At 45.9% G+C, this 24,486-nt stretch overlaps 1 protein-coding gene across 3 annotated transcripts in view; it reads left to right on the top strand.

Annotated features, from left to right (window-relative positions):
* The first annotated feature begins 5,083 nt into the window (after window positions 1–5,083).
* CAMK2B (calcium/calmodulin dependent protein kinase II beta) overlaps window positions 5,084–24,486 on the top strand; it is a 179,107-nt gene continuing 159,704 nt past the window's right edge. For all 3 annotated transcript variants that reach the window (XM_063311399.1, XM_063311398.1, XM_063311400.1), the window contains exon 1: window positions 5,084–5,169. In XM_063311399.1, coding sequence (XP_063167469.1) covers window positions 5,105–5,169 — 65 coding nt within the window. In that variant the 5' untranslated portion in view covers window positions 5,084–5,104. The remainder of the gene's footprint in view (window positions 5,170–24,486) is intronic.

Raw genomic sequence — 24,486 nt, 5'->3', positions numbered from 1 at the left:
CTTCTGTCTCCTTGTGCAATGCCTTTGCTTTCTGGCTTCCTTGTGGAAACCGCAGCAAGGCAATGGCAGAGCTTGGTCTCCCAGTGACCACCTTAGAAAGCAAAGCAAAGCGGCAATGCTGATGCGCTGAATAGTTTGCCATCATAGCTCTTGGCTTATTTGAAGGGTGCATTGATTTTGTTGAATGAATGGTCCAGAACTGTTGGCTCTGTAAACACCTTTCAACCATTTGTTTGTGGTCCAGGTTGTACTAAAAGAACTTGAGAAGCTGCCTTAGAAGGATCAGGCTATTAGTCCAACTACACTAATGTTGACCACTGACTAGCAGCAGCTGTTCAGGGATTCAGGTGGAGATCCTCCTATCATCTGATACCTGGTCTGTTCAACTGAAGATGCTGCAGATTGCATTTGGCACCTTCTATGCATAACTCTAATGTTCTTTAACTGGATGAGTTCCCAATCCTGCTGCTGAAACCCATGAGAACCAGCTGGGGTATTATTTATGGTTGTATCAATAAACTCTGCCACGTGCTGATTTATTTTCTTGGTTTGTTTCAGAGTCTCTTATGCAAATCACTTAAAGAATTTAGCTCCTTCTCAAAGGCAGGTACATCTCATGGAATCTGAAAAATCAGCCCTTTGCTTGGTGGTATGGAGGAGATCTTAGCTCTGGTAGTAATTTCTAGGTCTGGTTCACCATGACGTGGTTTGTGGTCTGGCTGTGCTTGGGAATATGTTTTGTGTTAGCAAGTTATGTGAGCCAAGGTTGACGGCTTCAGGGGGAACCTGTATCCCTTGTAACTCACACCATGGTTGGTGAAAACTGGCAGCACAATTCACTGCATTTGAAGGTGAGACACATGCAAACGATAGCATAAGCCCTAAAGTAGGTGTGTCACAGCTAAAAAAAGCAAGAATTTCTTGGCAGGGTGGAGTTAGGTGTGGTTCTTGGCTGCCTGAAGATGGCTTGTTTCTGGCTTAGCTTGTGGTGCAAACTCACCCTTGCTTCTTGTAGACTTGAACTGTGGAGTGAGTGGGCATGTATCACTTATCGTCAGTTGCCCTGAACCTCAGAGTCACCATTTTGCTAAGCACCCATGTGCATGTTATGCTCTGGTTTGTTTGTATGAAATGTAGTAATTGAACAAGCAACAAAACACTGAAGTGTGGACTTCTGCTTCAAGTTCCAGTCAGTCAGAAGTGCTGTCACCTTGGGTCTATCAGTTTGGGAGTAGGTGATCTTGCTTGGCTTCTGAGTCCACTCAGAATGTTGGAAAACATGGTGCCCACATTTTCCTAAAATGGCTGCCAAACAGTTGCTTTTCAGGAGGCACAAAATTGCTCTCTGCCACCTCAGGGGCACCCGTGGGTGGGGTGGGGTGGGGTGGGGTGGGGTGGGGGTTCAAAAAAGTTAAGATGGCACCCGCAGCCATCTGACTGAAGCCCTGTCAACTGCATGTTTGTGAATCCCATCATAATGTGTGGGTTGAGGCTCCTTATGTGAGGGGAGGGGGGTTCAATCATATGACTGTACCTACCATCTTGACTTTTTTGACTGCCCCTGCAGACACCTCTGTCTGCAGTCCCTTCTCAAGACAAGGGCAAAAAAGTGTGCTTTTCCATTTCAATTTACTTTTGTCTTTTTAAAAAAATTTCCCTAGGCAGGTGGGAACACTTCCAACCAAGTGCCAGGCTGTAAAAAATAGTTCTTAGAAGACGAGACTATCAGTTCTCTATGCGGCCTGACAAACTCTTGGGAATAAAAGGGTTGCTGAAGGCATCTGCTTTGCTCTGAAGCAAGTAAGCTCCCGTTTAACATTATTTCCATGAAAAGAATATTTTCTTCAGGACAAGAACACTTCATGGCAACCCCTCCCTCCCTGATCCATTTCCTGCCTGAACTCAAAATGTCAGTGGGCTCCCTGTCGTCATGAAGTTTTACAATTCCTCCTTGGACTGTTTGAGCCTCCTCCCAGTTCCCTTTTTCTAAAATATTTTTGTACTTCCACAAACTTTGGGTTTTTCCTGTCTACAGATAACTTTCCTCATTCTGAAGGTGTTTTGGCATAACAGAATCAATCCTCAAGGAATGGTTAGGTTGGTGTAATACTTGAGGCTAAAATACAGTTAGCTACCTTGTGGTGGTGTGTTGTGGGAATCCACCCAGTGTGGTTAATGCATGGTTCCAAGTACTGTGCAATCCCAATGACTGAATAAGCTATGTTTCACTTATGCCTGAATATAGCCAACGGGTTGGCTGTTCTATGGAAGCACCCCAGAAGCTGCTAACCTTGTGCCTCTCTGCTTTTGTTCTGCCTGCCAAAGTTATTGGGGTAGTATCACTTGCATTAATAAGTGTGCTCACACAGAGAGAGACATGTACTGTATACACGTTGCACTTACATCACATTGCACGATTAGAACCTTTTGGATTCTGTTCTAAGAAAGACCGTCTCTATAAATCAACTCAGAATCCCATTGCCTGGAACAGGACAGGAGTGTCTGCAGGGTAGAGTCAAAATGTCAAGATGGTGGCCATGACAGAGAAATTGTACTTTTATGTGCAAACTACATTAAAAAAAAATAGACAAAACTTTGTACCATTGTAAGTGCCATCTTGATTTTTTTGACCACATCCTGTGGAACATCCCTACAGAAGGACATGCTGGCTGGCTTTACATAATACACTGTGCCAAAAATTAGCTAATTACATTCTATCTATCTATGATTTGTTTGGACGCCCATCTTAGAACACAACTCTGGGCAGCTAACAGCAACAAAAACCATAAAACCAAGGGCGTGCGTGGATTCAGATCACATGGATAGTTTAAGGTTCAGTGCTTGGGCAAACCTAGAATATGGACTGAGTAAGTGATGGTTAATTTAATAATGGGTAAGCAGATTGTGCAACAAACCAGCAGACTGCAGGAAACGTGGAGAATCAGATATCCCTGAACAACAACAGCTGGTGGATTTGACCATTCACTGCGCTTCTGTGACAGCTTGGCACTGAAGTCCAGTACATCTGGTGAGCCACTGGTGTTCTGCACCTGAGGAAGGCAGCCTGAAGAACCGAGACTGGAATAGCTGAGCAATGGAAGATCTGAAGGAACGTCTCTGTGCCTACCAGGCTGGGCTAACCATCTTGAGTCATGCTCCAGATAATGTAACAATCCACATAGGTAAAATAAGGACCAGCAGCTATGCCAGGGTTTGACTGATGTATTGATAAGATCTAATCTGTATTCTTCAAAACCACAGCCCTCTATGAAATTTGTTAGCACTAATAACTCTTGCCTGCCTTCCAGAATAGAAGTATGAAAAAGCTCTACAAGCTGATCCTAACCTGATGCCTTCCAGATATATCAGACTGTAACTCCCACTCAACATGACATGGTTCAGGAAGGGGGTAAATTTCCCAGGAGGGACCCCGTCTTACCAAGGGTTTGTGGAATGCTGGGCCTTTTGCAGATGCTTCCCTTCAGCCTATCTGGGAAGCAGGGAAAATGAAAAAAGAAAGGCGGTTTGGATTTTCTTGTCCATCTCTCAGAAGCACCAAACTGGATGAGACACTTTGTAAAATCAAAAGAATGCAAAGGGTAAGCTGAGACCGTGTCACCAGGCAGCGTTGCAGATGAAGGATCTGGGCTAGCTCATGGTGTAAATCCAGCCCAAACCACTTCCTTCAATCAGACTGAATGTATTTTGTGGTGGGGCTTGATACGTAATGGACCATTGGATCATGGTGGCCATGGTCAAAGTGATGGTGGTATGGTGCGAATCCTGCCATGGTTCTTATGCCTCTTAAAGGAGCTTCTCTACAAATGTGTTTCCCACAACTAGGCTGTATTTGCACCCTTGCACCTAGCCAACCCTGCTTGAAAGGTGTGACCCCAACCATATGGTTAATTAATGGTTGTGTCCTGGGTGAACCCAGAAAATTGGGCCAGTTGAAGAAACCATGGCTCTGTTACCCATCAGGCAAACTGAATCAGTGAAATAAAACATGCAGCCCACGGCCACTTGGGCAAAGCAAGCTTGTGTCAATTTCCTTGCAAGGAAGCCCCATCTCAGTCGGGGTCTGGCTTAGGTCCGCAGCTCTAACGTCCCTCCTTAGGTGCTGACCAAGCACCTGAACTCTCCTGAGCTGCAAAATGCCGGAGTCAGCATCTGGGAGCGGCCGGCAGCAAGCGCAGGGGAGGAGAAGCGGCAGGTCAACAGCTGGGGCTGGTCTTGAGGGCGACCTGCGGAGCCTGCAGTGGCGGGGAGGGAAACGCGTACCTGGATTTCCATCGGGGAATGATGGAAGCGGCTCCGGGTAAAAGAGGCAGGAGTATTAGTATCTTGGCAGGGAAAAGGTTCTATGAAATAGAGATATTTCTCCAACTGATGCCCGCCGGCCTGGATAGGAATTCTGGGAGCTGCGAGCGAGAGGGAAAGTTGTTGGACAGACTTGGGTTGACCTGGAGAAGGGAGGGTGCGGAGTCCGGGGTCCCACGACACGTCTGAACCGCGCATTCACTATCCCCACCCCTCCGCGAAGCAGAACGTGTTGTGCAAACTCAGCACATGGGGAGCGGGGCTGACCAAGTCTGCCACCCAGCGCAGCCCGGAGGAGGGGGCTTGCTGGAGGTGGACGAAGGGCGCAGGTGGGACGCCGCGATCCCTCGCCCGACGGCCGCGCGGATCGCGAGGGGGCGGCAGCCGCTCCCGGCAGGGTGGTGGGCGAAGCGGTCCCCCCCGCCCCGTCGAAGTTGAGACGCGCCCTCCCGCAGGCGGGGCGGGGCGAGGGCTGGGAGGCGAGCCGGGGGGCTGGTGCGCGGGAGGCTCGTCGCCCCCCCCCCCCCGCAGTTGGCACGGCGGCGCCCCTCCCCTGGCAGCTCTCGTGGGCTCTGCCCAGTGCCGGGCTCGCTGCTCGCTGCTCGCTGCTCTGCAGGGGCCGCGCTCCGCCGCCCGCAGCCAGGAGCGGCTCTTCCGCGGGCCCCGCTGCTCGGCACTTGCCTCGCCCCTTCCTCCTCCTCCTCCCCGCCCCTTCTCCCCTCCCCCCCGCTGCCAGCCGGAGCGGAGCCCGGGCGGCTCATTGCGGAGCGAAGCTGCAGCCGCGATGGCCACTACCGTGACCTGCACCCGCTTCACCGACGAGTATCAGCTTTACGAGGAAATTGGCAAGTAAGGAGCCGCGGCCGCGGGTCGCCGGGCGCGAGGAGCGGGGGGCAGTCTGGGCAAGTCTGGGTCCCCTTTCCGAGCTCGCCGCAAAGCCTCCCCAAGACCGGCCGGGGGGAGCGCGGGGGCTGGACTCCCGCAGCCGAGGAGGGTGCTGCGCGGCCGGCAGCCCCCTCTGGCCCGCCCGCAGAGAGGACGTCCGGGCACCGCGCGCCCCGACCCGCCAACGCGGGGGGACCCTGCCCGGCGCTGCGCAGCCATGACGCACGTTGCAGAGCTGCGGCCGGCGACCCGGGGGCCCGCGGGGAGGCGAGAGCGCGGCCGCGCAGCCCCCCGCCGTTCCCCTTCGGAGGAGCCGCCGCCGCCTCCAGCTCCAGCTCCAGCTCCCTCAGTCGGAGGGAGCCTGAGCCGGGGGCGCCGCGGGGAGCGCTGGACCCGAAGCTCGGCGGCTGCTGCTGCTGCTGCAGTGCCGGCCCCCTTCGCCGCCTTGCCCCCGAGCGGCTCCCTGGCGGGCAGAGCGAGCACGTGGCCCGGCGCTCGGGTCGGAGGGATGCTGACCCGGAGCTGGGGGCGGCGCGGCGCTCTGGCCCCTCGCCCAGGCGCTGCTGAGGGCGGCGGTTGCTGCCGCTGCCGCTTGTTGCGCGCCGGGGAGGGGGGCGCAGAGGAAGCCCGGTACTAGCGGATTGCTCGGCTCCCTCGGCAAAGCGGGGGTGGCTGTCACTGCCTGGCGCTGGTGGCGTGGGGGGAGAGGAGAGCTGCTGGGGAGGGGCGGCCCTTGGAGTAAAGCACCGGGGGGCGAGGGAGGTAAAGCGCCTCGGAGGGAGGGGGAGAGCGAGGAGGAGGAGGAAGGGGTTAATCCTTCGCCTTTCGATCCGAGCCCGGCAGGGGAGGGGCTCGGCTCAGGAAGCGCCCTGGAGCCGGGAATATTGCGTAACGCTGGGGAGGGGTCGGGGAGTCCGCCGCTCGCCCATTGGCGGGGCTGCGCTGGCTGTCTTCCAGAGGGAAAGGCGCCCGCGAGGCGAGCTGACTCCCGGGATTACGGAGATAGATTCGGGGGGCTTTCTCGGCAATGGAGTGGAACGACTTGGACATCTCTCCCCCGCCCACCGCCCTAACTTAAATACCTGCGGCTTGGCTGTAGCTGCTCATTAATGGGCGGGCGCTCTGCACCTGCCCAGAGGCGCTTCGGGCGGCCTGGGGAGGCTCCGCGTGCGCTCTTGGCACCCGCGTGGCACCGGAGAAGGGAACAGGCGCTGGAACGAACCCAGCCAGGATTCTGCTCCGACGACCGCCTTGCTGGCTTGGGCTTGAGCCAAACCAGGGTCGGGGGGCTCCGGAGTTGATTGGCCAGGCGCTGGGAGCATTTTTCCCCAGCACGTGGCTGAGGATAGCCCGACCACTCTTTAACTGGGGCAGTTCGGTCCCAAAGCGGGGCTGCCCTTCTTCCTGGCTGCTTCCCACTCTTGCTGCCTATTGTAGTTCCTCAGCAGCTGGTCATCAGAGCCACCCTGCCCTTCGAGTAGGGAGGGAGTAGCCGCAAACCACCCCTTCCCCTTTTCAGTCCAAACTCCTTGCCTCCTCTTGCATCTCGATCTCCTCTTTATTAAGGGAAACAATGGAAGTCCAGTTTCTGGCTCTCCTTCCAAGTCAGCTTCTCATGGTCCAAGCATGATGGGTAGAAGAGAAGATTTCTCTCTGCTTTCCTTTGCACCAAGTATACATTTTGAAATTTCAAGAGTTATAAGCAGACTTACTAGACCAGTGTTTCTCAACCTTGGCCAGTTTAAGATGGGTGGACTTCAACTCCTAGTATCCCCCAGCCATATTCTGGGAACTGAAGTCCACCCTTCTTCAAGTTGCCAAGGCTGAGAAGCATGGTACTAGACCCTTGGGGAAGAAGGTCTGAACCACTCACTACCCAGCCCATTGGGTAGACTTGGGCTTTAATGCATGAGACAGAAGCTACTATCAGGCTGCCTCTTCCACACTAGGCACCAGTTTAGACATCCCAGTCATCCCTTTTCCCCATTAGCTGCTGACTCCACTTCTCTTCCCCCCAGAAATGTGAAGCCTCCTGGGGTGACACAGACAGTGGCTAAGTAATGCATGGAGCAAATCTCAAAGATCCCAGCAGTGGTGCAGGGTGGCCACATTGTGAGCTGACCTCTTCATTGTGCTGAATGAGTAGTTTGGGTGTATATGTGTGTGTGTCTGTGTAAATGTATATTATATAATACATTGTGACAGTCTTAAAAACAGCTGCTGGTAAAAGCCATAGAAACAGGCTAAGCAATGCTTTTCTCCATGAATAATTGCAGGGAAAACCAGAACAGGAGGCATCTAAATTTGATGTAGTGTGAATTGGCTGATTACTCTTTCAAGGGACACAAGAAGCTTTCGTTTTTTCCCCTGCAACTTTGTTTGTTTGTTTGTTTGGCTTGCCCATGAAGACCCCTGAAGGGGAAGGGAAGATAAAAAGTATGATCAAGCATGTATGAAGTGCTTCTCTCTCAACATCTCTTCTTTCTTCATCAGTAGCTGAGTAAAAGCGCTCAGTCCCCCCTCCCCACATTAGAGTCTGGTAGGATTCAGATGGCTGTTGTGTCAGAGTGGCAGGCCAGCAGTAGCCTCGGCTCTTGTAACATTGCAAATCTTGCACTGTGGTCATAAATAAGAAGTTTTCAAAAGCTGACAGGCTGTTTTTCCAAGATCAGCCTCTGTCCAACACACTTGCTTTTCAGCAAAATGAAAGAGGAAGAGTTATGACTCTGGATGCAACCCAGATCTGTCTTTTCACATCTCCTGCAGCTCCTCTTCTCTTTCTCCTCCTGATGGTGATCTTCATCCATCTGTTTTTTGCCTGATTTGAAGGATTCTCAGAACCAAGTCTAAGGAGGAAGAGAGAACAAAGGAAAAAACCTTCAGGAGATAAGATGCATCTCCCAAAATGAAATCTTTGCACACTGGGGATTTTTTTTTCACCCAGAACTGTTCTGTGGCTTTGTTCAATAGAAAGCCCAACAGAATTAGTATTGCGTATGTATATCCCTTCTTGTGTTATTACGAGTTGTACGGTTCTTCCTTTGCACAGTTGTATAATATACTAATCCGTATACTTCTGTACGTTCGTGTATGGTAAGGGCTGGTCCTTTCCGTCAGTATTTGTTCAGTGCCACCATTTTTGCACTGGCAGCATGAGTGTAAGATTTATGTCATGGTTAAGCTCCTTTTTTGGCTGAGAATCACACCTAGTGTTTAAGTGCCATGTTGAGGGAATTGGATGATATGGTAGGTAAAGGTGAAAGCACCGAGCACCTGTGCAAGCACCGAGTCATGTCTGACCCTTTGGGGGGACCCTGCTTTCACGATGTTTTCTTGGAAGACTATAGAGGGGGGTGGTTTGCCATTGCCTTCCCCAGTCGTCAACTTCCTCAGCAAGCTGGGGGTTGAACCCAGGTTCAATTTCACCAACAGCCAATATTGGCTCAAAATCAGTGGATGAATCACTCTTTTTCAACCTAGCCTACTTTACAGGGTAATTTTGGGGGTAAAAGAGAGATCCTCTTGTAAACTGCTTTAACCTTCTGGAAAAAAAGGTGGGATATAGATCTTAACAAATAATAATTCCAAAAAGAGAACAGGGCAAAGAGGTGGATGGAGCCAAGGTGAAAACAAAATGTGATTAAATTAAAATTAATTGAAATGACAAATTACAGGACCGCTCCCCATGCATTTAATTATTTTCTCTTTTCCCATTAAAAACCATAGATCAGTGTGTTAACTCTTGAAGAGACCTCTGGGTGATGGCCACATGCAGCCCTGAAGCCTCCAACTGTGCAGCCCTGAGTTTTATGGCATACGGCTGATGTGGAGCCCCTTTCCATGATCGGCTTCATTTCAGGGTCCATGAACTTGTCTTCTGCTTGTCAGGGATGTGGAATGCTGCCCCACTAACATTCCCCAGCTGCTAACAGCCTCTGAGCCAGATCAGTCAGTTGCATGTTAGTTTGCTGCAACTCTAGAAAGAGATCTGCAGCATCTTGGATCACTGAGGCCTTTTCTACCTTGTATCTTCCAAAGGTCTTGGACTTCATCTTGCCTGACATTCTTGGTCAGCTTGGCTGAGGGAATGATGGACTTTGAAGTCCAATTCTTCTGAAGGAACCCAAGCTGAGAAGACAGGATCAGGAGATATATTGAGGCAGCGGTGAACTAGAGCCCATTTTTTTTATTTATTTATTTTCTATCCCGCCTTTATTATTTTTTATAAATAACTCAAGGCAGCGAACATACCAAATACTCCTTCCTCCTCCTATTTTCCCCACAACAACAACCCTGTGAGGTGAGTTGGACTGAGAGAGAGGGACTGGCCCGAGGTCACCCAGACGGCTTTTATGCCTAAGGCGGCACTAGAATTCACAGTCTCCTGGTTTCTAGCCCAGCACCTTAACCACTAGACGAAACTGGCTCTAACCAAACTGGTACATATTATGAAATATGTACCACTACTTCCTTGTTAGAACAATGCTGATTTAGCAGCTTTACTCTCTTCCTTTGTCTTAAAATCAGTCTTACTCTCCTTGATTATTTTGCCATAACTATCTCTGTTTCTTAGCTAGTTTTTTTTGGGGGGGACGGTGTCTGTAATTATAGTCTGTTAGCTATTACCAAGTACAACAGCTCTGGTGGATTTCTCCGGAGGTCTGTGTCTCTACTCCCAGTGACAACCCTTTTCTCAAACCCAGAAGAAAGTAGAGTTGGTTTGCATCTTCTCAACAATGGGCAGTGATGCCTTTACATAATGTTAGGGCTTGAATTTAATGGGTTTATGAGATTCTCATGTACATCACTTAGGAAGAGACACTGTTTTGTTGAAGTGATAAAATGAGGTCTGTAGTGATCTCCTTATCCATCCATCCTCTGACTGTTGTTGCTGGATGGGGTTGTCCTGTCCTCTCTAAATGGCTGTTTGTTCCTGGGCCCAGCTGGGATTTGAAATGATAGCAGGGCTGTTCCTGAGACATTTTGCTCCTGGAGGTGAAGATGGTGATCCTACCATCATCATTCCCAGGGCTGGTTCTGCCATAAGACAGAGAGAGGCAGTGGGACCAGGGAGCAGATGTAGAGGACAGGAAGATGGTAATGTTGTGTGTGCTACACTGCTAGCACTGTGCCCCTGAGCGAAGTTGCTTCCCATCAGTGCAGTGGAAGACATGATTCTTTATCCAATGTTGCCACCCCTCTTCCAGCTGTTTCATGTGGAAGGGCATCAGGTAGGCCTTTACAGGCTTTTGTTCCAAATGATTTGTGTTAGTGTCAAAACTTGGGCATGGTGCAACCTAAGTTAAACTCTTTGGATGTCAGCTGAATTTAACAGGAACAAGTAAAAACTTGCATAACTCCTCCAATGATTATCAGTAGGGGTTCTTCATGGGCTGCCAAAGTTTATGTGGGTTTTCCCATTGTCCCCACGTGTGCCAGCTGTGTTCCCCCCAAAGCTGAGCAGAGTTGATACGTGTGTGAGAGATCCTCAGGAATCCCAGGGCTAAAACTGATAAGTTAGACCAGTGTTTCTCAACCTCAGCAACTTTAAGATGTGTGGACTTCAACTCCCAGAATTTCCCAGCCAGCCTGCATTGAAGTCCACACATTTTAAAGTTGCTGAGGTTGAGAAACACGGGAGTTAGACAAAAAACATAGCTGAAGAAGGCTGTGGCAAAACATTTCTATACGATTGTTAAAATCTGCATAGATATGTCCATGTACTCACCAGGAGCTGAGTTTGATTTGAGAGAATCTTTACAGACTTCCATGCTGTCCATCGGGAAGAAAGCAAGAGGTAGAATTTAGAACCTTGATTGCTGTCATGTGAATTTACTAGATGAAGAAGGATATATCAGAAGGCATTGCTTTTGTTGTTTTGGATGGTTTATATCCCAGAGTTTATTGGCGTTCCATACTATAACTGAAGAATATCCTTTTTGGAAATGATAGAACAAGGGGGGAAAGGAACGGCCATTTGTTTTAAAGGCACACTTACAAGGGAAAATAATTGAACGCTCCTCCAGATCAGTATGTCTATATTGTATATTGCATACATTGCTATAAAATATATTGTAGAGATGCAACCTTCTACTGGGTGCAACCTTTCATTTTGCCCCAAATAAGGTGGTGTGAGTGAAATCATGCATTCATTGTGTCCTTGAAGAATGTAGTCTGAAGATGGTTGGCTTATTCATCTCTGTCTATGCCATCATTATGCAAGCTACCTAACAGCTTATTTTCAAATATATAGAACATCTCCAACCTCCATATATATACAAGATGGAATGCATTACATTTGTCTCTCTTAAGAGACAAGGAATATATAAATATACATGCTGTCTGTAGCATGAAGAAATAAGACATGCTCACAACTGGTAAGAGACTTGAGAACATCTGCATACTATAAGTGAGGGTCTCCTGAAAGGACAAGAATGGTCAAGGAATAGTTATGATATATTTCTGTGCAGCCTAATTTTGATTTCATTTTTTTTCTGATATTCCTCATGAGTGATGCTTTTCATTTTGTTTGCTGTTTAACTGAGTTGGGCCAGGCAGACTTTCATGGAATCTCCAGGTTGGGAGGCCAGAGTTGAAAAGGCCTGTTTTATACAGCCAACCACCCTGTTTCTGCTGGTTAGAAAATCAAAGTTGGGCAGCAAAAGAGTAATGAAATTTGGAGCAGACTCACATGGATGGAGATGGCTTTTTAGAAGTTTTGATCCTGGACTAGCAAGACCTCAGAGGGACAGGATTTGTGTAATAGGACTTCAGCCAAGACCCCGGCAGATTTGTTTCAGGTTGCTTGAAATTTCTAGTCTGTGTTTGGGGCTGTTCCCACTACGGAGTATATTATAATACAGGTAGTCCTTGACTTACCTCCACAACTGGGACCAGAACTTCCGTCACTAAGTGATGCGATCATTGAGTGAGTCACGCTCAATTTTTTGACCTTTTTTGCAGGGATTGTTAAGCGAATCACTGTGGTCATTAAGCGAATCACATGGTTGTTAAGTGCATCTGGCTTCCCCCATTGACTTTGCTTGTTGGAAGCCCCCTGGGAAGATCGCAAATGGTAATCACACGACCCTGGGACACCGCAACTGTTGTAAATACATGCTGGTTGCCAACACCAGAATTTTGTTCACATGACTGAGGGGAACACTGTGATGGCCCTAAGCGTGAGGACTGGTCACAAGTAACTTTTTCCAGTGCCGTTGTAACTTTGAATGGTCCTTAAATGAATGGTCGTAAGTCGAGGACTACTTGTAGTATATGTGACTTGGGGCAGTGAAGGCCAGTAGTGGCATATTGGAGGGAGGTGATAAAAAAGGGCATGACAGTAGTTGCTTCTGTTACTTTTCATTCATTGACATAGGATGTAAATATTTTAAATGCATGAAGACAGAATGGTTTTTGGTGATTTTGTGTGATTGGCTGGTAGCGACAGTATATTCAGTCGCAATTTATTTCCGTTGTCTTGGGACTATTACTGGACTTGGTGCCTTGTCCTTGGTGCTTTCCATGATTGGTAATGTAGGATAGTTAACTTCAGAGGCCTTGTGGTGGTCCAGGGAGTTCCCCAATCCATTCAGCCCCAGGGATATGAAAGTTGTCTTCTGTATTGCCAGTTTGATGTCTGCCAGGAACTCTTAAGCATCATGACAAAGAAGACTGCCTTCGCAACAGTTTTGTTTTAATCATGTTTGTTGTCCAAGCCGCAGTGACTTTACATATAACACTAAATCTTAAACTGTGGTTTGTGTATCACAGTGCCTGTCATGAGCACTGATGGTGAGCAGGAGGGGGCCCCTATCCAGGGGGGAAAACGCATGCATAGTACTGAGGAGTTAAGCAGCCATTCAAAGAGACACAGATCAGACCCGCCTTGACTTTTGGGGTTTATCTGTCTGGGTTTTCCCACGCTTCTTCAGTTTGGTAGGATTTTCTGTCTAATGTAGCAGTAATTAACACTAGAGACCTATTCCTCGTCTCGGCGTGGTTCCTGCTTGTCAGGACAGTGCCTGGGTTCACAAATCATGTCACGGCAAAACCAAACCACATTATGGCTTAGTACCAACCAGTGTTCCTTTAAAAAGAAAAAAGCACATTCACGTTGGCAAAGTTATTTCCTTACATAGTTTTGATTGACCTCTCAGATGTTAGCTTCAGCTGTTCTTGCAGTTGGAACAGATGAAGTGTGTTCGTGAAACACATTTATCCATGCCTAACCTAACCAGAATCATTTAACCCAACTCTGGAGTTCTAATTACACACTGAACCATAAATTAGCCAAACAGCCTGAGTTCGAACAACATGTTACACTGAGATGCGGTTGGCAGTTTGTGGCTGAACATCTCTTGGTCCACCACGTGTCTCGCTCTGAGGTGCCATGTGTACTGAAGGCTGCCTCTTAAGTGTAAAAGCTGCAGTGCGCTATTCTAAGAAAACTCTCACTTTAAAACACATGTCTAGGGTTATATGTATAAATCTAATACAAAAATAAATATGTAGCTACTGGTAGATGATGCCAATAATCTTCTGCAGCCTGAGAACATGGTAACCATCTGCCTCTGGGTGCAGTACATTCTGCCTGATTTATGTAGGGTGTCATTTCAGTCTTTTCTGTCTCCTAGTGTGTGTGTGTGCGTGTGTGTGTGTGCAATTCTTTAGGCTGATATAATTAATAAGGAAGCTGAACCAATGAAGTGTGAAAGGCTGAGAAAGTGGACAGATTGGGTCTATCTTGCAGAATGTGGTTATTTCTCCCTTTCTGTTAGGGGAATATTTGCGTGAGTGGGAAGTTCTGTTGGAATCAGTTGCTTCAAGTGCCATTCAGATTAGCAATCCTTAGTTCATGCTTGGATGTAATGCAGCAAAGAACTTTACTGACAACCTGATGAAGGGCCCATGAAGCCAGTGGTCATGTGTTTCTTGAGAAATACTGCACTCAGAGTTGGTCAGAATCGAAGAAAAACTGCAAAAAGCCAGAGATTAATGAGAAACAAGGAATATGAAGTGTGGAAAGAGAATCTAGTATTTGAGACTGGAGAAACAAAAATAAATCAAAAGAAGACAGGAGGGGAAAAATGCTAGTTTCTATCTTAATGCATGAACAGATGGAAACTGACGCTAAAGGAAATCACATCTTTCACCCCCATTCTTAACAATGTGGATAATTAACTATTAAAGCCTTCTTTAAGAATGCAATACATTCAGAGGTGTTTTTTTTAATGCACATACTGAGATTAAGATTGTTGCTTTAAGAATGCTCATTAGGAAGTAAGGAAATGGACTTGAATAAACATGCTTAGTGTTGCTATACTTACCTTTCAGAGAAACATGGATTAACTTTTTTTTAAAATTGTATGGCATAGCAGTTCGGTGTTCATGCTGCTTTTTCTTGCTGGGCAATCCTTGTGAGGTCCAGAGCTAGATGTGCAGACTATTTAGCCGTGACAAGTCACATTGCCCAGGGTGCACCATGAGGAGGCTAGTCTACATTGCACCGAGTTGGGCTGAGAGGGAGTGACTGGCCCAAGGTCGCCCAGCTGGCTTTCATGCTTAAGGCGGGACTAGAACTCACAGACTCCTGGTTTCTAGCCCAGAACCTTAACCATTAGACCAAACTGGCTCTATGGCCATGGATTAACTGTATGGCCTATATAGATGACAACCAAGTGGTAGGTTTTAAGGAGAGGCCATCTCCATGGTATGTAAAAGTTACAGGTAGCATTTCTGGAATTTCAGAAGCCAGGTAATGAGAATGACCTCCATCACAGAACCTAGAAAGCTCCTGCCAAAATAGAAAATTGTCTGAGTTTGCTTACATTCTAAACAAGTGATTCTCACCCTTGGCAACTCTGTGTAGACTTCAACTCTCAGAATTCCCCAGACAGTGTATGCTGGCTGGGGAATTCTGGGAGTTGAAGTCCACACATCTTAGAGTTGCCATGATTGAGAAACATTGTTCTAAACTATGGGCTGTTCTAACTGTTACTGGTGGAACAAACCCCAGTGAAGGCATACATCATGGTGTATTGAACTATCCTGCCTGGGGTCACACACCTTATTAAGCTGCATGGGTTCTTTGCAAGGAAAGGTTGGATTAGCAAGATATGTGAGTGCAGTACTACTCCAGTTGGATCAAGAAGCTGACTTTGGATTAAGGAACTTCCTGTTCATGGCCAGGATAGAACTCGGATGACCTCCAGATGCTTATGAGTATGGCTACCACAGTCCCTTGCCATTGGCAAAGTTGGCTAGGAGCTAATGTGTACAATATCTGGAGGCCACTATGTTGCAGGCATCTTTTTCTGCTGGGACTATCAGGTGAAGGTGGCATGATCAGTGATGAAGCGTGCTGGGAGTTGTAGTTCAGCAACATAGGGAGTGCCACAGATTGCCAATTCTGTACCTTATGAGTGTATTAAAAGACCACAGATTTGTTTTCTTGGCTTTTGTTCATGGATCCTGAACCATACCTCTAGAGCTGGTGCAAGATATCTTGAAAGAGCTACTTTAATTTAGATATTTCCTTTTTAAAAAAAAACCTAAGCCAGTTTTATTTGCTACAAGAATTGCCAGTGGGCACATGCCTAATTCAAATGAGCGGTCAAAGTCAAAACCTCAATAAAAAGGGATGAAATGAGCCCAAATCTCAATGATTTGGGGCTGGTCTTAGGGGGAGAAAGTTGCAAGGTTAAAGGATGAGGGTTGCCTTCTGCCCCCACTCCTGCCCTTAATTGGGGAGGAGGGGAAGGTGAAAAAGAATTGCATTGCCAAAATACAGTCCTTGTCACTTGATTTTGGTGCCACAATCTTGGGCTGCTGGGTGGGGCACAAATGGAGCAATAAAGATTTTTTCTATGTTTCTCCTGGTTTATCACATCATTTTAGAGTGGGGAAAAAGCAGTCTGAACAACATGTTTAAAGATCTCCCTGTTTTGGAAAGATACTCTTGTAGGCCAGGCCATTTTGATGCAGCAATCCAGGCCCATTGCAACCAAAACTATTGAGGGCACATTGTTCTGCAGCTTCCTCTTTAGTTCATTCTTGAATTTGTTCCATCATAGGATGTGTGTGGGAATGAGGAAGAGATGGAGGGTTTATTTGATATTAAATAATTTGGAATGTAAAATCACAATACTGTGAGTGTGCCTTAATTTATATACTTTCATTAAGATTTAATTGCTGCTTAGTTCTGTATCCAAATATGCAGTTTGCACATTAAGAGATGGTTAATCTGCTTTAAGAGAGCCAGTTTGGTGTAGTGGTGAAGGCACCAGGCCAGAAACTGGGAGGCTGTGAGTTCTAGTCCCACCTTAGGCACAAAGCCAGCTGGGGGACCTTGGGCCAGTCACTTTCTCTCAGCCCTAGGAAGGAGGCAATGGTAAACTCCTGAAAAACCTTGTCAAGAAAACTGCAAGGACTTGTCCAAGCAGTCTCCAAGAATTGGACCCAATTGAATGGATTGAAAAAAAAAAACTGCTTTAAGGGATGTTGAATACGCCTTTAAGGGAGCCATCCTTGTTAGACTGCCCAAATATAAGAATGGAACCTTGCTTAGCAGTGCATACCTGTGCTCCTTTCTATAAAGTTGTATGTTGCTTCTGGCACAGATAAGTGAAGATTTTGTTCTGAGAGAAATAGAAGCCCCTGTGGTATAGGATGCTTTTGAATATTGAGACAATAGGCATAACATTGGTGGCTCTGTGTCTATATGTGCACACCCATTTTAATTTCTCTCTGTATTTTATTACTTGTCCTGGATGGGCTTCCAAAGAATTAAAAGAATGGAGATGCATTCCACAATTTACTCAAGTAAGAATAGCAACTGAACTGTGAGTCGTGGCAGTTTTGCTTGCTCTGGCAAGGATGGATTTTATAATTGTTACCATGATGTGGTTTTTATTTACTTCTAGAGAACAATCTCCTCCTCCTCCTCCTCAGCTTAAATCAATCCACTGTAGGATGAAAGTGTTTCCCTTGAAGTTATGGGCTGTAATCTATCATTGTGGTCCAGTGCGGGTTGGTAGATAGGTGTTTTTCCTAGTCTCGGGCTGAGACAAAGTGACAGGCCCAAAGTCACCAGCTGGCTTCTGTATCTAAGGCAGAACTACAAGCTGGGTCTTCATGCTCCTAGTCCAGCATCTTAATCAAAACACCACGCTGGCTCCCAACCTGTTTTAGCTTATAAAACTAACTCAGAGTGGCTTGCTGCAAAATAAATGCCAAATCAAACAAACCCAAGACCCTTATCCTGGCAGGATATGGTGCCCCTGTGGTTATGAACAATCATTTCATGTTCATTAGTAGTCATGACTACAGATAATGGTTAGGTCTGTATAAAACATACCTCCATTTAATAGCAACAGTCTGAAATCTTCAGTGTTCGGAATTAGTGTAAAAAATGCTTGTGAAGCTTGAGAGCTCAATGGTGTCTTGGCTTGCAGAATTTCTGAGATAGTTTATGAGATAATTATTTGGGAGACTGCAAAAGTATCTGCTTGGTGTCCAGAAAGAGACAGTGCTATTCCGTGCCCAAACTTAAAAAAAAACAACCATTATGGTTTAGCTGAAAGGATGAGCCAAGTCAGTATTGGGATCTTAATCTTTGGCCAATGGTCTAACTGCTACATTGTCCTGATTCCGTAGTCACTATCCTCTTAATGGGCTGAATTTGGGTAACCTGCTTAAGTAGATCAGTGAAAGATCCAACAGCTGCATTCACACAACATGCAAAGTGTTGCGACTTAGTGTGTTGCATAAATCAGTTGGTTGGCTGATGATTCCAAGTATTGGACAAATTCAGACAATGAGTTCATTCTGGATCACGTTAAACATGTTGTGAACACAGTCTATAACTTATAAATGCCTGTATCTATGACTCATTTATAAAAGGAAGTCAGATGTAAAAAGTTTCAGCGTTTTGATTTTTCTGGCTCATATTGACCTTGCACACTTCTTTTGAAGCCACTGACCTTAGTCATGCTTTCCTGGGAAAACAAGTTGCATAGCAGCATTCAACAGTGGGAATGGTGGGGGACATATGGTAAGTTAAATGACAAGTAACAAACATATAGGCATCACATATTTTTAGAGTATTCCATATTTATGGAATACTCCCCCCCCAGAAGTATGTGTAGCCCCCACCTTGCTGCTAAACAAGCGACAGCTGTTTTATTCCAATGTGCTTCCAGTCCCAGCTGGCTGACTGTGGACATCTATCTTGGGCTTTATCTTTGCTTTTGTTTTTATATTAGTTAATACTATATTTTTCTTTTTGCTCGATCTTCTATGCTGCCCAGGATCCTTTGGGATTGGGGTGGGTTATAAGCATTGTTGGTAAGAAGATAACTAAAACTAATGGGCAAATTCACCCTTTAAAAAAGAAAGTGACTTTGTTCCATTTCTGAGTAAATCAATAGGCTATAAAAGAGAGTGCATGTCTTGTAGTGAATCTCAGTTCTTCTTTAAACTTAAGGCTCTTTCTTAGCTCTCTCTATCCCAGCTTGATGTTGCAGTAATAATACAGTACACAGGATTGTTGTAAGGATTACAGCTAGGTTGTGCATTGGACAAAGTGCTGTGAACACTCCGAAATGCTACACAAGGGTTATTGCTAAAGAAATCTCTGGCTTTATCACAATTCCCAGCAGCCCAGTTAGCCTGACCAATTCCAAGGGATGCTAGAAGATGTAGCTCAGCAACACCTCAGGGTGCTACAGGTTTCCACCCCCACCTAATGCATTGAAAAATCCTGTTGGCCCAAATGAGGTTGCATTCTTGCTCACAGGCCCAGTTAACGTGGAACCTTGCTTCTCATTTGTAGCTGTCCCTAATGGCGAGGCTCAGCGGGTGCTTGGATGTTCTCTTCAAATCCATGCTCTTGTCAGACCTTTCTCAGATAGGAATGCTAGCTGGACCCTCTGTCAAGGACCCATCTTCTTTTGATGTGTGTTGTGCCAGCTCCATGACAGATGGCTTCCTCTAGTCATCCCTTCCCTTTACATCTCTCAAAGGGTTTTTTTTCAGGAAGAAGAACAGTTCTTTCCTTGTCTTCCTTTGGTGGCTGTTGGAGGTGCTGCTTGATGGAACCTTGTTCTCCCATTAAGTATTGAAACTGAGCCCTGTTCCAACTATATCTGACCCTGTGTATGGGCTGGTGTGTTCTCTTCCTCATCTCTCCCCCCACCCCAATTTTTTTCCCCTTCATCTAGAAGGTGGACTCTTGTTTTCAGGGGAAGCCTGACTGAAGAGCCTAGAACCATCTCTTATTCTAGCTGAGTTTTTGATGTGCCTTTGACAAGCATATTGATTATATGTTTTCTGCATTTTATCCTGCTTTTCTGACCCAAATCAGCCCACATCACTTAAAAAAGAGAGAATGAGATAAAGCCCCTATCGTTGGAGAGCGCGTCTTCAGAGTCAGAAGTGCGTGATGCTGGCATTCAGCAGGATCAAGGATAGGATGATCGTTCTTCTTGGAGCTTTTGCTTGAACTACATTTCGAGTGCTTGTTCCTTTGACTAATTTGGTGGGGCTGATGAATGAAACCAGAACCTCCTCAGCTCCTTAGTTCCAAAACAACTCTCAGTAGGAACAGAGAATTCTATCTGATGTAAAGCAAGTTCTGGGCAGTTACTCCTTCTCTGGTTGATCTCAGGGACCAGGTTGATTTGTTCTTCTTGTGATGCCATGCCTATAAGAGAGATTCATGTTCTCCTGGCCAACAATGAACCAGAGCATACTGCCTCTTTGCTCTCCGATCAAACTCCAGTCATAACAGAGAAAAGAGGCAGAGTTACACAGAGGTAAAGAAACAACAGGATGCTAAAAAAAATCCTTGCCTTTAATTTTGTAACCATTGGTTGGTTTTTTAACCCCCAAGTGTGTTAAGGTTCTGTGTAGGTAAACAGCTACTTCCCAGTGCAGTGGACTCTGCATTCAAAGCATCCCACTTTGGAATCTACTGCAGCAATTGTTGAGCTTAGAAACTTAACTTCAGGCTGATCTTTCCTCATCAAAATGGAAATATTGTGCTTATTTTAAATTATTCTCTGTTATCTGAATTGGGGGGGGGGGGAGTAAAAATGCATTCCAGTCTGGAAGTTACTTTCCAAGATGGTATCTTAGTCTAAACTGTCCAAGAAATAGCACCACCCAGGAAATGCAAAACATCAGGAGACTGGTAGTATCTTTTCCGATTAACAAATTTTATGAAAAGCCCATGTTATTAAAAGCTGATGCCTTTGGATGAAATTTGTTAGTCAGAAAAGGTGCTACCAGGCTCATGATTTTTTGCCACTGTAGAATAAGTAATTGACCATGAGTGCTGTATGCAAAAATGTCTGAAAGACACCAAGCTGCCTTTCTCTGTGCTAGAGCTTTTTTAGTTCTTCTCTACTAGATTTTTTAAAGCTTTCCTTTCTTACAACAGAAGAGAAAGAATTGCAGGGAAAAAACCCCCAGAGTTTACTGTCAATGTCAGATGTATCCATGCTGGGACTTGGAAAGTGTAAGTGTTAACTGCAATTGTTTGTATTCAGCTCCTTAGGGTTGTGATTGTGAGCAATACCATTCAAGTACCAGTTTTGCAGTACCTTAAATATACTACTGCTGAAACTTTCCATAGACTAGAATTGCTCTCAACAGATTCTTTGTTTTTTTGTCCATTGCAGCAAAGCTGCTCCTGGAAAGTATTCAGACCATCCATTAGGTTCTTCAAAGTACTCTGTGTATATGTAGGATGTTTTGCAGAATACATTAGTCTTGTAAAAATTAACTTTGGAGTTTAAAATTCAGCAGTAATTTAGATTTGACATGTTGTGTTTGATGGGTTTGACTTAGCATATTGAATGAATGAATCCAGTTCGTGTGATTTGTAAAGCGTGCGTTACAGTTTAGCACATTGTGTGAATCAAATGGTGGCTTATTTAGCAACCAGAATGCAGTGTCTGGACTTCTCTGAAGGAGTTTCAGTGTTTACTGACATGCTGCAAATACTTTTGCTTTGTAAAGCGTGACCTGGCCTGCAGAACAGGGAGGACATTCTGTACTTAAATTAACGAAGAAGCATCCTAACCAAATCATGGTAGGTTCCAAATCTTGATATTTCTTTACAGTTGAATACAGATGCCATGCTGGACAGATCTGGTCTTCTGGACAGATCTGTCTGATATGACAAGTTTTGTGGACAATGCAGAATTAACCGTTCATTGGTGTGGCAGTAAGGGGAGCTGGGCAGTGTATGCTTTCACTCCCCAAGCAAATGCTGTAGTCTGTACTTGGCCTATTAATCTGGACTGGGCTGCAAAGCCAAGCTGTTGGTGAGGGCTGCAGAACTTCTATACATGGCCTCTGGACATACATTTGGCTCCTTCTGAAGAGTCACTTTCTGCAGCTTCGGTATGTTTGCATGACTCGAGTGGGAGTACCAAAGCTGCCCAGATTGACAGGCCTCACCAGTTTTAACATGCACCCCCTGGCCCACTTCCCTAGATCCGATTAGCCTGAGAATGCTGAAATGGCTGGACATGTTTGCAAGGAAGCCTCATTGGAATTGCACTTTATTAAATGCAGAGAGTGGGATCCTGCCCTTATTTCCTGGGAGGCAACCTCTACATTTTTCACTTGAGGTGCTACTGAGTGTTGCCATGAAGTTGACAGTATTCACTTGCTGACTTCAGAAGGATGTGCTGACCCTGAAGATAGTCATATTGTGCTTTTGACTAGACCAGTGTTTCTCAACCTCAGCAACTTTAAGATGTGTGGACTTCAACTCCCAGAATTGGGAGTTGCCTGGGGAATTCTGGGAGTTGAAGCCCACACATCTTAAAGTTGCTGAGGTTGAGACACAACTGGACTAGACTGTTGAGGGAAAGCAAAAATGGGAGGTTTGTATCTAATGTGGAACATCGTTTTCTTCCCTTGTTTTTCTGCTTCATATGAAAAAAATGGGAACCTGGGGAAGGAAATAAAAGAGGATATGTTACATGAAATATTTTCCTCACACACTTTCTCTAAAAACCTAAATTTCCTTTGCCTGTGCCTTAGAATGCAAGGACTCAAATAAATGAAGATAGGTATGTATTTTTCCTGAGCTAAAAAGATGTAACTGTAATTTGCGTCAGAACCTGTGTACATGTTACAGGTTCACAATTGCTTAGCAATTACTGTTTATGTTTGGGAAAAGGAAAAAGAAAGCAAGCCCTTTTTTGCCTACGTCCTGGAAATACAATGCCACGGGCAGGAATGAAACTGGGACTCCATCGATCATTAAAAAAAAAAAGAATTGCTAAAGAATAGTCAACCCCACAGCTTCCAAAAAGTGGTGCTGGGGATGATGGCCAAGATGCTGAACTGCTAGCAGTAAATGAAGATAACATGCTTGGCTGTTTCTTTAGCCTCGCATGGTCTTCCCCAACAAGCTGTCCTGCCAAATGCTTGCTGGGAATTTTGGAACTTACAGTGCCAACCTTTGGGAAGCAGCCAAGTTGAAGAAAACCAGCTTACCAGTTCTGCTGCCCAGTTTTTTGCAACCCTTTGCTGTAACATTTATCCCTGTAAAGCACTCTGCAATCAAGTGTTGAGCTGAGGGATGGTCATGGACTATGGCTCGCTGAATGAACCTCTGCAGCAATGATTCGTTTTGTTATTTATGTTTATTTTATTTTAAAATGGGTAGGCGCCCTTCAGAACAAAAGAGTTTCCCAAACAGCTTGTGTCATTTTGCTACAATTACCTAAAATGTTAAGCAAATAGCAAAACATGCTCAACATATAAGCAGTAAACTGCGGAAATACATTAATTAAGAATAGGCATGGAGATTTGAAACCAGTTCTCTCCCAAGTCAAGATCCGTTGCCATAGCCTTTGTCTTGCAGATAAGGTGGAGATCCTGATGTACTTGTGTTTCAAAACTGTGTGTTCTGTTTATTCACTCCTTAGTCTTCCAACTCTCCTGCCAACCTAGCAGTTCGAAAACATGCCAATGTGAGTAGATGAATAGTTACTGCTTCTGCGGGCAGGTAACAGCGTTCCATTTAGTCATGCTGGCCACATGACCACGGAAGTGTCTACGGACAAACACCGGCTCTTCGGCTTTGAAACGGAGATGAGCACCGCCCCCTAGAGTCGGACACGACTGGACTTATTGTCAAGGGAAACCTTTACCTTTACTAGTCTTCCAACTAATTCTGGTGGTTCTTTTTGCACAGTCCCCAACCACCCTCTATGCTTCTCTATGGTTTCCATTGCATTGGTCCACCACACTGCTTCTGACCTGGCAGGAAACCTTAAAAGCTTCCTGTTCTACGTGATGGCAAATCACCAATTGTACCTTTTGCAGCCTACCTAACCTCAGTGGAGGCACTTGATGGATGGGGCTAAAGAGTGACCTCCCGTGTCGTTTGCCAGCCAGCCAGGGAATGCCTGGTGGACAAGTGCCAAAATTGGCATTAAAAGGTTTGGCTGTGTGGTTTGAGGACTCCATGTTGCCACCTGCTGAAGGACATGCTTTGTCTCAGGATATGAAACTGTGGCTCATCCAGAGAGCACATGAAGGTGGATCAATATGATAGTCTTTTTTTTTTTTCAAGGAGTGCTTCTGTCTCCTTTCATCTTGTTCTCTTGAGGCATTGTTCTGGCATCGGTGGGCTTCTGTAATATTCTTCTTTGTGGTGTCTTCTGGCAAGGGGGAGGTTTCTGGATGCTGAAGTTGCAGTTCCTAGATTGCAAATAAGTTTTGAAAGCTCAACAGACTCCCTCCTCCTTCTCCTCTGCTTTTAACCCATGCTCTGGGTTGCCCTCCTCCTCTGTTTATCTTCTCTGGGGTGGCTTTGTCCCTTGATCTCACCCTGGAATCATCATCTCTTATTATCAATCCAAGATACCGATGGTTTCCATGGCAACAGCTGGTGATGTCAAACAAGGACCGTGACTTCACCCATCCGTTTGTGTAGGAAAAATCTCTCCGGGGAGGCAGATGGTACTTTGCTCTCCGTAATTTCTGTAGCAGTCACAAAGTATCTCAAGGGGCATGGGAGGGGAGAGGGAAAGACATTGCCCCTCCCCTCCCCAGCTGCCTGTCAGTTCATCTTAAGGGGATTGTGGGTTAGGGGAGTCATTTGTAGTGGTTTCTCAGACACAATCCACAGCAGAAAGTGTTGACTCTTTTCCTGTTCTGAATCGTATTGGAAGGGACTTTGAAGATCATGTAGTCTGACCTCTGCCCAACATTGGATAGCCCAGCTTAACAAACCCAGGAAGTTGTCATATG

Source organism: Candoia aspera, chromosome 9 (assembly GCF_035149785.1).
Source record: "Candoia aspera isolate rCanAsp1 chromosome 9, rCanAsp1.hap2, whole genome shotgun sequence".
Lineage (NCBI taxonomy): Eukaryota > Metazoa > Chordata > Lepidosauria > Squamata > Boidae > Candoia > Candoia aspera.
The sequence above is the reverse complement of the archived record's forward strand: the minus strand, read 5'-3'. Positions and strand labels throughout refer to the sequence as shown.